Source organism: Arvicola amphibius, chromosome 7, assembly GCF_903992535.2.
Source record: "Arvicola amphibius chromosome 7, mArvAmp1.2, whole genome shotgun sequence".
In the NCBI taxonomy this organism is placed as follows: Eukaryota; Metazoa; Chordata; class Mammalia; order Rodentia; family Cricetidae; genus Arvicola; species Arvicola amphibius.
This window is the reverse complement of record NC_052053.1, coordinates 9011892-9024159: the sequence shown is the minus strand read 5'-3', so window position 1 is coordinate 9024159 and position 12268 is coordinate 9011892. Positions and strand designations below refer to the sequence as shown.

General features: G+C 39.0%; 1 protein-coding gene across 1 annotated transcript in view; it reads left to right on the top strand.

Moving 5' to 3' along the window:
- Agps (alkylglycerone phosphate synthase) overlaps positions 1 to 12268 on the top strand; it is a 92239-nt gene that overhangs the window by 39590 nt on the left and 40381 nt on the right. Inside the window, exon 11 of the mRNA XM_038336678.2 lies at positions 3743 to 3870. Coding sequence (XP_038192606.1) covers positions 3743 to 3870 — 128 coding nt within the window. The remainder of the gene's footprint in view (positions 1 to 3742; positions 3871 to 12268) is intronic.

Genomic DNA, 12268 nt, shown 5'->3' with positions numbered 1-12268 from the left:
GTTACCAGGTGAGAGGACTGATGAGACATTCTCTTTCTGTCTTGTTCTTCTTGTGATAGTGTGTTTTGTTACTCCGTGTTGGATGTTTTTAAAAAAATGGAAGTGTAAATTCCATTTATTCATGTATCTTTTAAACTTCTGTTTGTCACTTAAGTTTTTATTTTGCAAGCAGTATCTGTTGCTTGCTTGTTTACTGTTGGATAACTTGGAATGCCATTCTTTAAATCCTTTAAAATATGTGGTTCCTTCTGGTTTGCAGGCTGTTGAGTAAAAGCATTGTAAAGGGTGTGCGTGAAGTAGACTTGGGCCTGTTTTTCAGATTTTGGAATGGGAAAGAGACAACCCTTAAATTCAGAGAAATATAATAAATTTAAACAGGAAAGTGTTTCTAAATTAGCCTAAGAGCTCATTGTTTACTTCCAAAGATAGAGTTTGGAAACATTTAGCTATATTTAAGTCTGCTGTGCGCTAGGAGGAAGTAGACAACAGTATGGGTTCCAGGGACTTTAACAAGTCACCACACAAGCAGAGTCACTGCTGTCAGGGCTACAGGACAGGGACTCAGAGCCTTGTGTCTCCTGGCAGTCCCTAGCAGGGGCAGAAGCCAGGTTTATGAGCACAGACGCAGAAACAGTTGTTGCCAGTTACAGTTACAGTTTTCAGGAAGCAGAAGTCAAGGAGTAGGGACTTGCCCTGTGTGTCTCACCAGTGTCAACCAACACAGAGTGCGTCAGACTCATTTGCTCTGTCTGTTCTTAGGAACAGCCATGATATTTTAGACTAAGGGGCATAACAGATTATTTTTGTTGACTAATGAGGTTGGTCATCTATTGGAAAGTTCTCAACTTCCCTAAAATTTGGGAACCTGCACTTTGTTTTACCCTACAGGTAAACTGGAGTCTGAAGTCAAAATGGCTGTGCTTAGGACAAGGTGCTTTTGCCTGCTTCCTTCAAAAGAACAATTATAATTAAGGTATTCAGGCACAAGTTCTGATCTTTGATAGTGGCAGCAAAGAAGGAACAAATAACCATGTTTCTTAATGACATTGTAGAGATAATATCAAGTATCATGATAGGTTGGCTATTTATGATGGTGGTGGTGTTAGCTCTGTGTGTGTGTGTGTGTGTGTGTGTGTGTGTGTGTGTGCGAGATAGGTTGTAGGTAGGTGGGTGTGGGTACGTTTTTGTGTGTGAATACTCCCTTTGCCGTGTGTGTGTATTTTATACATTCCCCTTGCTTTTCCAGTACTGTTCTTGATTCTTACCATCATCTTCACTTATTTACTTATTTATTTTTGAGGCAAAGTCTTTTTATTATGTACTCTGGCTGTCCTGGAACTTGCTATGTAGACCAGTCTGGCCTCAAACTCACAGAGACCCATCTGTCTCTATTGCCTGGTGCTGGGATTGAAGGCGTGTATCACATGCCCGGCTTGGGTCTTAGCATTTTTCAAACTTCTTTATAGCCAGGACTATGGTCCTTTATAGATAGTATTTTGGCATTACTGTTGTATGGAGGTTCTCTGGGTGTCATTTTATATGTACTTTCTTTGGTCACTAATTGCTCTACTTTTCTCTCTTCTTCCTCTACCACCCCACTGATATTTTAAAAATCTGGTTTGGTGGGTTTTTTTCCCTCCCTCCCTCCCTCCCTCCCTCCCTCCATCCCTCCCTCCCTCCCTCTCTCTCATCTTATTTTGGCAAGGTCTATAATAGTCAGCTAGGGTGTGGGTTTGGAAATGGATCATGGCTGTTTAATTGGTATAGTTTGGTTTAAATTTAGTTTATAGTAATGATTGTGCATACATGTGAGTACACCGAGGATACCCACCAGTGGCCATATCTCCCTCATGTAGCATCGTCAGCTAGGGTAGACCCTTATGAGCATCATCAGCTAGGGTAGATCCTTATGAGCATCATCAGCTAGGGTAGACCCTTATGAGCATCATCAGCTAGGGTAGACCCTTATGAGCATCTGTCCTTCTATGCTGGAATTATTGACTGGCTTGACCTTGTGCAGCTAAGCATAGCTGCTCTGAGTTCATGAGCACAACAGCCACACCATGTCCAGATAACAGCATTTGACAACGCTCCACTCCATCCCATGACTCTTCCATTCTGTCTGTTTCTCTTCCACAATGTTCCCTGAGTACTCCACAGTCTCTTACTCTCAGCATGTGAAGCTTCTCTGACCTTGAGAGCTGCACTGATCTATAGGTATAAACATAACTATTTAGAAGGTAGTTTTACTGTTGTCACTATTGTAGGAAAACAACAGGAATACCCCCACCAGCCCCTCTGCACGCATACAGGGTCTATGCCCCCCCCAGCCATAGACTTTGACCCAGTGTTACAGTACTAGGGTGATCAGACTCCCGTGGATCAGGCTTCTGATGCAATCAGAAAACAGTTCTTTGCCTCCCTAATGGCCATGCCACAATTACACCCATGGATCCACTTTGCCTGGCAGGTTGGTACTGTAGCACGCAGAGTCCAGTACTACAGAAGGTAATGGGTAGGGAGGAAGCTTCCAGGACAGTATAGTAAGCTTCCAGGACAGTTCCAGTATAACTTCTGTGTTTTCTGGATGGAACCAAGGTATTGTGTCTTCAGTAGTAGGGTCTTACCATGTATTTATGGTGGGTAGCCAAGAGGATGACAATAGTCATCATGTTGTTTTGAGGGCTTCTAGGGTTTTAAATGGGTGAATTTTATTGTTGAAATTATTACTTATATTTTAAATTTTATATTAAAATGTTAATTGGGCAAACTTACAGAGATTTTTGTGATCATATAAGTTATAAGAGACTCATTTTAAAATAAAACAGAAGTAACATATATATATATATAAAATGAATATATAATAATCTAATTAATCTGATTTATACTGTATGGACTCAGATGTGTCTTTAACCCTGTGTTGCATCTTGGCCGTTGTAGGGATGCCAAACATTTCTTGGACTTTTATTTCCAGTGTTATAACCGAGTTATTCAGTTTCATTCACATCCCTCTTTACACTTTCTAAAGTAATCATTGAAAAATTTGCTAATGCTGTTATTAATTTCACTATTTGTACACATGAAACCACAGGCTTGAAAACATTGTTTTTTTTGTGAACATTATTTTTAGTCATTTATTTAAATATTTTGATGAAAATGCTTATATTTAGTTTATTATTTTTCTTTAAGATTAATCTCTCCCTGTTCCAAGCAGTAAAGAATGTCTTATTGGTGGTTTTCTCATGCGTCATACTTTTTGTTTCTCTCTTACAAGAGCTTCTCAGTAATGCCTTTGCCTTTCTGTATATTAAATCTGAGGAGACAAGGTGATCTTTCACTCATCTTAAAGTTTTAAGGAAGTTAACTTGTTTTTGCTCCAGGAATTTTTTGAAAAGTAAATATAGACGCATCAGAGTACACCTTTGTCAGTGTGTATGAGATGTAATGTTACTCTATTCTTTATTTTAAAAAAATTTAAAACTAATTTTAGAGAAATCTTGAAATGTTTTAAAATATTTGTACATTAAAAAAGAAGGCAGTCTAAAATCATTTTTGAAATTATAAAGTTTGCTTAATTGTTCATTTAAAAAGACTTTGATTAGCTATTATTCCCCAAGTCAAAGAATTAAATAGTTTTAACATGGATAATAGAATTAAACAACAGAATCAGTTGATTAGATAGATTTAAATATGGCTTTAGAAAATTGTCATGTGATATTGGATTGTTCCCCTTCTTTTTCAGGAACTCTTGGTGTAATAACAGAAGCTACAATAAAAATCAGACCAATCCCTGAATACCAAAAGTATGGCTCGGTAGCTTTCCCTAATTTTGAACAAGGAGTAGCCTGTTTAAGAGAAATTGCAAAGCAGGTAATTAAAAAAAGTACACGATATTTAAAATTATACTTTTAAAATTCTGCTGCATAATTGTGATGTTTTAATTACTCTTTATATTTAGTTGTGTTATGTTTGTAATTTTTTTCGAGTTTTACATGGGAAGTTACCCCTTTAAGTATGCTTATTTCATTCAGTAGTTACATTGCTCTCACACCTATCTTTTGTCAAAGATGCCTGTTGATTTGGGGCCAATGTAAGATAGGTGCTTAGATTCATGGCTTTGAATGTTTCTGCTTTGGGTTGAATGTTATATTTTGTAAGTTATTTTGGAATAATGTATTTTGTGATAAATTGAAATGATATTTGACTTAAATAAGACATTTTGTTGAAATTAAATTAGCCAGGTTTTGGTGGTGCACACCTTTGGTCTGAGCATTCAGGAGACAGAGACAGGCAGATGTCTGTGAGCTCATGACCTGGTCTATATAGTGAGTTCCAGGACAGTCACGGCTATGGAGATAGATCCTGTCTTAACCCCGCCCCCCAAAGGAAAGATAAAGAAGAAATTAGAGGTAATGACTGAATATCAGTAACCCCCAAACTTAGAAGTTTCAAATGTAGACAAATGTTTTTAATACATAGGATGTGCTGGTAGGTGCTACTTGGTTTCATAATATTATTTTAGCCAGTGTTTGAGTAATATAGTTAATATATACTTCTTTGTAATCTAAAAAAAAACTCCACAATCCTTGCCTTTTGCCTTCCTAAAAAGAGAAACATTATAATTTTTCCGTTTTAAAAAAAGACTAGCTCATGCCAAATAATCATTTTATTTCATTCTATGTTTTTGTGTGGGAATATCTAATTTTATTCATCATTTGGACTGCAGTAGTTTATGTGTCATTCTTTGTTTCAACCTTTTTCAGCAGCAAGGAGAGTCAGGCAATATATTCCACCCCTTCTTGCTTTCTCTAGACACATCGAGTTCTGTAATACTCCCCATTAGGTATATGCAAGCAGAATCGTTTTTTGTTTTGTTCTGCTGCAGAGTCTCACTGTGTCTTTTCGGCAAGGCTATATAGATCAGAATGGGCTTAAACTCAGAGAAATCCACTTGCCTTAGCCTCCTAAATGCTGGCATTAAAAACTGGGATACCACACTTGGTCCTGGAAGGAGACTTTTGGATATAACCTGTATAGATCCACTTCTTAGTATTTAAAGAAAACTGGAGGGAGATTCTGATAAAGGCAAGGAAATATCTAGCCAGTTACCCATATTCCTGTTTGTTTTCTGAGTTTTCTGTCCTGTCTGGATCCTACAGTCGTTAAGTCCCAAAGAAATCACACAGAGGTCTACATTAGTTATAAACTGATTGGCCCATTAGCTCAGGCTTCTTATTAACTCTTATAACTTATATAGCCCATTATTAGCCCAGTATTCTTATCTGTGTTAGCCATGTGGCTCAGTACTTTATTCAGCGGGGCAGTCACATCTTGCTTCTTCTGTGGTTGGGTCAGGACTGCAGAGGGAACTTCCTTCTTCCCAGAATTCTCCTGTTCTCCTTGATCCGCCTCTATTTCCTGTCTGGTTGTCCCACTTATACTTCCTGCCTGGCTATTAGCCAATCAGCGTTTATTTAAAACATAATTGACAGAATACAGACAATTCTCCCACACCACCTGTTGGACTATAAGAAAGGCAAAGAGGCCAACTGTCTCACCTTCCCACAATCCAAGACAACCACTGGAGTGTCCTGTTTTTGTGGTGCTGGGGGCTGATCATACCCAGGGTCTTGTGAATGTAGGCAAGTGCTGTCTGCCATTGAACTCTATTCCTGGCCCTTTAAAAACCTGTTTATTTTAAGTGGGCTGCCACTAAGCTGCCGAGGAAGGCTAGTGCTCACTGTAGCCCAGGCAGGCCATGAGCTCTTGATCCTCGTGCTCTAGCTTGCAGGCCTGGCCTCCTTTTTTGAAGTGTGTGGTACTGGGAATTCAAGTCCTGCTTTGAGCATGCTGGGCAAACTGTCTATCACCAGTCTGTATTCCCAGCAGCTGCTTATGTTTTGAAGAACTTAACATAAGGAAAATATTAGACACATATACACACACAGAGAGCATTTCTTGTGCTCTTTATTTTTCTTAATTTTGCATTCTGAGCTACTCATTCTATGTGGTGTTTTCCATTTTCAAGAGGTACGATCACTAAATTTAGCAATAGATAAGGATAACTTTTATAATTGTTAGCAATTGTTATAGGCTTTTTTGTGGTGGTTGACATGGTCCTGACATGAACATGTTTGGACGTGTGGCAGGTCACCTAGGTGCCACAACAATGTCAGTGTTAACAGCTGACATTTTTATACAGGAGTTCAAAACTCACCTAGATTCTGCTTCATGGCATACTTAGACAGCTGGAGTACACAGTATATGTCATACTTCCTAGCACTAAGACATGGCGGTGGTGTTTAAGAAGCATTACCATGGAACTTTTTTAGGAGTAAATATGTGTTCTACTAAAATGATAACTAAGAATGAGGAAGTGAAGTTCAAGTGTGTTCTGAGGGTGTTGCTAATTCTTCTGCCACTTAAAGATCAAGGATGCAAAGCCATAAAGGAAATGTACTTAGTAAGAAGGCTTTTACAGAGCCATGTGGCTTTGCTTTTGAGTTAGTAACTAGAAGAATGGGGAGAACTAGCTTTTTATTTTTTTTAGTTTAAAGAAAGTAGTTGGAAGTTGACTAATTAAAAATAAAACAATAATTTCAAAATATATATCAATTTGATTAAAAAACAAAAACAAAACAAGCTCCCAGAATGTAGCCCATGATTTATTCAAGATTTAGTCCCTATCTTCTCTAGGTCATTTTTGGAACATTGTATTTCGCGTTAATCAGTATTGCCTGTGTTTTTTATAACAAGAGAAACTTGAATACCAAAGGAATTTTTCTTTGTTTCAAAGAGTGGAGAGTGTTCCCAAAGTGATGGCTTCTCCAGTAAAGGAAACATGCAAATCCTATGTAAGAGACCCATGTACTACATAGGGAATGCACGTCAGAGGTGGGCACACTTTGAGCATGGGTAGTTAAAAGTTGCTCAGGCGGGAAGATGGATAGGTTAGGACATGCTCAGCTTAGTGATAAGGCACTGATTGAGAAGGGTACAGTGGTGGATGGAAACACTTGGGCATGTTCAGCTTGTGCCGTAAGGATGGCAGGCAAGAGTGTCTCTGGGTATGCTTGCTTCTCTCTCGAAAGATTTAGCAGCTCAGGATTGGCTGTGTTTCTTCATTGCATCATCTTCTGTCAGCTCAAATCAGATTAAAAAAATAATAATCGGGGCTGGAGAGATGGCTCAGTGGTTAAGAGACCTGCTGCTCTTCCAGAGGTCCTGAGTTCAACTCCCAGCAACCACATGGTGGCTCACAACTATCTGTAATGAGATCTGTCACCCTTTTCTGGCATTCAGGCATACGTGGAGGCAGAATGTTGTATACATAATAAATAAATAAAATCTTTAAAAAAGTAATAATCGTAAAAGTTGAAAAAGAATTTTGGGTTTGTATATTTCCTTGACAAAAGATCTCAGAAGGGTCATGTTCCCCTGTGTTGGCTAATGCCACACTTGTAGACTCTCCAGGGCAGTGGACTCACCAGCAAGTATTATAATATAACTCAGGTCTTTTATGCTTTCCTGAATGGCCATCCATTTCCCCACACTGCATACTCAGTTGACAATGCCGTTGGTGTCATCATTGAGAACTGATGTGTAAATCTACAAAAATCCTGTTCATGGTGTTATCATAGTGGAGCCATTCAGTTTGAATATGAGTAACTGGGCCAGGCGGTGGTGGCGCACGCCTTTAATCCCAGCACTCGGGAGGCAGAGGCAGGCGGATCTCTGTGAGTTTGAGGCCAGCCTGGTCTACAAGAGCTAGTTCCAGGACAGGCTCTAAAAAAAAAGCTGCAGAGAAACCCTGTCTCGAAAAACCAAAAAAAAAAAAAAAAAGAGTAACTGATGCAGTCTGGTGCAGTTTTTTATAGTTGGATGTACTCCTTTTGGAAAACGAAACAGAAGATCTGCTTGTGCTGTTGGAGAGCAGGGTAGACTCCTTTCCTTCCTTGCATAAAGCAGCAAAACTTGCCCCTGAGTAAACAGTTTTAAGAATCTTAGATACCCAGCTGATGACAGTAGTGCAATTCTCTGTACTGAGTATACATTTGGAATAGAGAAGAATGACGGATAGCGCCACCGTGTGGCTATAGGCAGATCAGCGAGAAAGTGCCTTTTTAGACTGGAGTTCTGTGTACTTAATAATAATCAGCTTTACAGACAAATCCTGTAGACTAGAATAGAAAACTTGCCTACTTTGAATCTGATTTAAAAATCTAGCATTGTTCCTCAGTGTAAGCATGGCTAAGAATGCAGTTTGTAGTATCACGTTATTTGGAGACCCACATATTTCATGCCTTATAATGCACATGTACAGGCTAGTAGTTTTTTTATGCTTTAGAATTATTGACCTTATCAGTTTACTGAGTAGGAACCTCATGCCAACAGTAGGTACTGTATCTTGTTCTCCTTTTTTAATAGTGTTTGCACACAGAAAAAAAAGCTCAGGAAATGATGTTTGCTCAGTTTGGGATTGGGAATTTGAGCTGCTAGCAGGGAGAGTAGACTGGAGCTGCGCGCTTTATGGTTGGTGGTCAGGTTCCAGACGCTCGGGCTCTGTGCTGTCACTTCACACTTGCTCAAGTCGCTTTCAGAATTGCAGGCTGTAAGGTGGGCGAGCGTCTTTGGGGAAGGAAAGTGTGGTTCACAGCAGCAAAGCTGGCGCTCCCTGTAGGCTTGTCTTGCTGCTCTGACTGAGGGGGAGAACTAGGCAACCTCAGCTGGCAGTGAGCTGCTCCCTTCAGGTTTCATGGGATCTTGTCTAGGTGAGAAATTGTCCTCTTTGCCTGCCTCTGAGGGGCTAGGAAGGAAGGGTTTGTGGGTGATCCCTAAGTGGTGTGGCAGTGCAGTCTCCACATTTGCTCAGTAGATCTAGGGTGATTCTTTAAGACTTTCCTAGAAAATAAGTTCCCACAAGAGTTAAGAGTTGAGGATGTACTACATGTCAGATACAGCATCTTAACTATTCTTGTTAGTCCAGAAGCAACTCTGATGGCTTACCGGAACAAGCTTAATAGCGCAGACTCTGCTTGTTTTTGGTTGTTTTCAATAAGAATTTAAGATTCTGTCCTTTATGTTGAAAGAGGGGCGTTTCTTTCCATTAGAGAAAAACTGACTAGAATAAAGTAGTATTAGTCTCTGTGCTAACTTACAAAGTAACAGATATCTCAATCTTTAATAAATTTGAAGAAAAGGAAGTCTCTGTAAGGAACACCTTAACAATATTTCTGAAACATGCTTTCCTTAAACTAAACCATGGCTATTACCAGAAAGAAAACCATAATATGCAATTTTATTTTTTATTTTGTTTTTGTTTTTTGAGACAGTTTCTCTGTGTAACTTTGGTGCCTGTCCTGTAACTAGCTCTTGTAGACTAGGCTGGCCTCGAACTCACAGAGATCTGCCTGCCTCTGCCTCCCGAGTACTGGGATTAAAGGCGTGGCCATCACTGCACGACGACGTGCAATTTTTATTTGGGATAAAATTCCTTAGATTTCTCAGTAAACCCACTATAACTTTGTTGAAATACCCCTCCTAGGTTATTTCTGACAACTACCAGCAGGGGTCACTATAGCTAAGGCTCATCACCTCCTTATCTACTATAGTGGGCTCAGTGTTGCTTACTGGGATAGTATGGTGTGTTTGAACTCCAGTTCTTAGAGTTTATATTCTCTATCCTTGAAAGAGGATTGAGTTCATTTTTTAGCTTGACCTCCCCATTTAGTTTTGAAAGCAATAGAGACAACCTGTTCTGAGCTATACACACCATAAGACCAGGGACATGATTTTGATGTTTTGATTATATGACCTTCTCTCTGGTCAGTTGCTGTACTTTTAATTTTTTTCATATTCTAAGTATTTTTTATATATTTAGGATGATCTGTAATACTTTTCAAATTATTGGTTGCTAAAGGCCAACATACTAACCTAGATACTATTTTTATTTGAATTCTTAGCTTCTGTGAATTTACTTAAGACAGCAACTGAAGAACTATTTACTAACTTTGAAAAAAAATGAAACTTTAAATCTGTTGACTTGGATTTGATAATTTCTTTGTAAAATTCAGTGTTATAAACTGCTTTTGGGCAGTATTCATTCATTTAACTCAGCGCCAAGTTAAAATCACATTCATTTGAGGTGAATATTGGTAGCTGCATGATTTAGCAAATACTCCAAAACTTTCTTGCCAAAATTGATCTGCAGTTGCTAGACCGCTTCCACCCCAGATGATACCTGGTAGGCCAGGCTCCTCCCAGCAGTAAGTCTTCACTGAGAGTGGAGCCTTCGCCTCCCGTTTCCTCAGCACGCACACTGGTTGTTTATTAAAGCACCTGCTCCTGAAGCAGGGGAAGCAGCCCTGGCTGGTGGCAGCAGGTAGAATTCACAGTTCTCACCAGGAATTTAACACCCACTGAAAAAGAGCTCTGAGTTCTTTAATACTTTATGATGTGCTTATGCTCACACATGCAAACATGTGTGCTTTAGATGTTACCTAGTGTATGCCTACATATATTCTACTTACTTTATGAAGAAAGGAAATTGGGCCTAAAGAAGTTTCATATGTTATTAGAAGTCACCACACTCATTTTATTAAAGGCATCTGGATTTATAAATGTGAAGAAAATTGATCCTTCTTTAGTATATTGGAAACTGGCGGTGCTTTTAGGATTTCCTGACCAAACTCTAATACCTTTATATCAATTTGAAATTATTCTTTTGTAATTTTTTGGACTGTTACACCTTTAGTAGGAGTACAAAATGACAGACATGGTAGTTTTGATGTAATCTTTGATTTGAATATGAAACACACTGTGTGTGTTTGTTGATTTTGTGTGTGTGTGCATGAGCAAGGCTATATGATAAACTTGAAACTGCTCAGTAGTCAGGACATCTTGATCTCCTGTTTGCTATTTTATAGCCATCTGACCTTGGTCAGATATTTTAACCTTACCCACTCTGTGTCCGTCGTAGAAGCAGTCAGGGCAGGCTCTGCTCCTGTGGCAGTTCTGTGGAGTGTGTGCAGTAAACCAGGGCACAATTCTGTGGGTTGTGTGCAGTAAACCAGGACACAGTTCTATGGGTTGTGTGCAGTAAACCAGGGCACAGTTCTGTGGGTTGTGTGCAGTAAACCATGGCACAGTTCTGTGGGTTTTGTGCAGTAAACCAGGGCACAGCTGGAAACCACAGTGTCTTGGACCGTGGGAGGTGATGGGCTCTTGTCACCATGTGTATACAATTACCTGCCACTGTCTCTTCAGACCTGCTAGTGACTCTGAAAAATCAATTGAATTATCTTATTGTTAGTATTTAGATGAATAAATAAATTGCTTGGGCTTTAAAATAAGAATCTTGTCTATCCTTATATTGGATAGAATTCTGTTTTATGCTTTTATAAGAATTAAATACTTGTTCAGCTAAAAGCAAGTAATAGCAAAAATGTCTTAATGCATATTTTAAGCTTTTAAGGATTTTTGGAACTTTATTTATTGATAAATGATACTATGAAGACATTTTAAAAGTTTATGACTTTTTTTGTAGGCTGAGGCAGTAGGGAGTGCTGTGACTTTGTATGCAGTCTGGGGTGCAGAGCAATATTCTGCTCAAAAAAAATGTTTACAGCATTTTAAAAATATCTGCTCCAAAAACAGCCCATGGTAGAGCTTCAGCTGCCCTATAATCTTGTGTAGGAAGCAATAACCCTGCTTGGGTGTCAGACCCTTTTACAGTTTTTATCATCACAAAGTTAATACAAGGGCAGGCTGAATGTCTTGTCCACAGCCTTAGGAGTGGTGTGGCTACTCAGCTCTTGCATGTTTCATATGCTTTCCCAGTTGGACATCTACAGTCTGAAATCCAAATGCTCCTAGATTTGAAATTTGGTGTTGGTAAGTTGTTGCTGAAAAAAATTGAATTTCAGAGCATTTTAGGTTTCAGATTTACAGGTGAAGGTTGCTCAACCAGTACCTGCTGTCTAAACTTTGTTTTGTCTTTTTTCCCCTCTTCCTTGCAACTCTTAGTTTGTAAACACTGACGCACACACAAACACACACACTCTGCTGGGGCAGACTTATTCTTTAGATAATTTCCAAAAAATATCTATCTTTCTTTCTTTCTTTCTTTCTTTCTTTCTTTCTTTCTTTCTTTCTTTCTTTCTTTCTTTCTTTCCCTTCCTTCCTTCCTTCCTTCCTTCCTTCCTTCCTTCCTTCCTTCCTTCCTTCCTTCCTTCCTTCCTTCCTTTATTATGTATACAATATTCTGTCT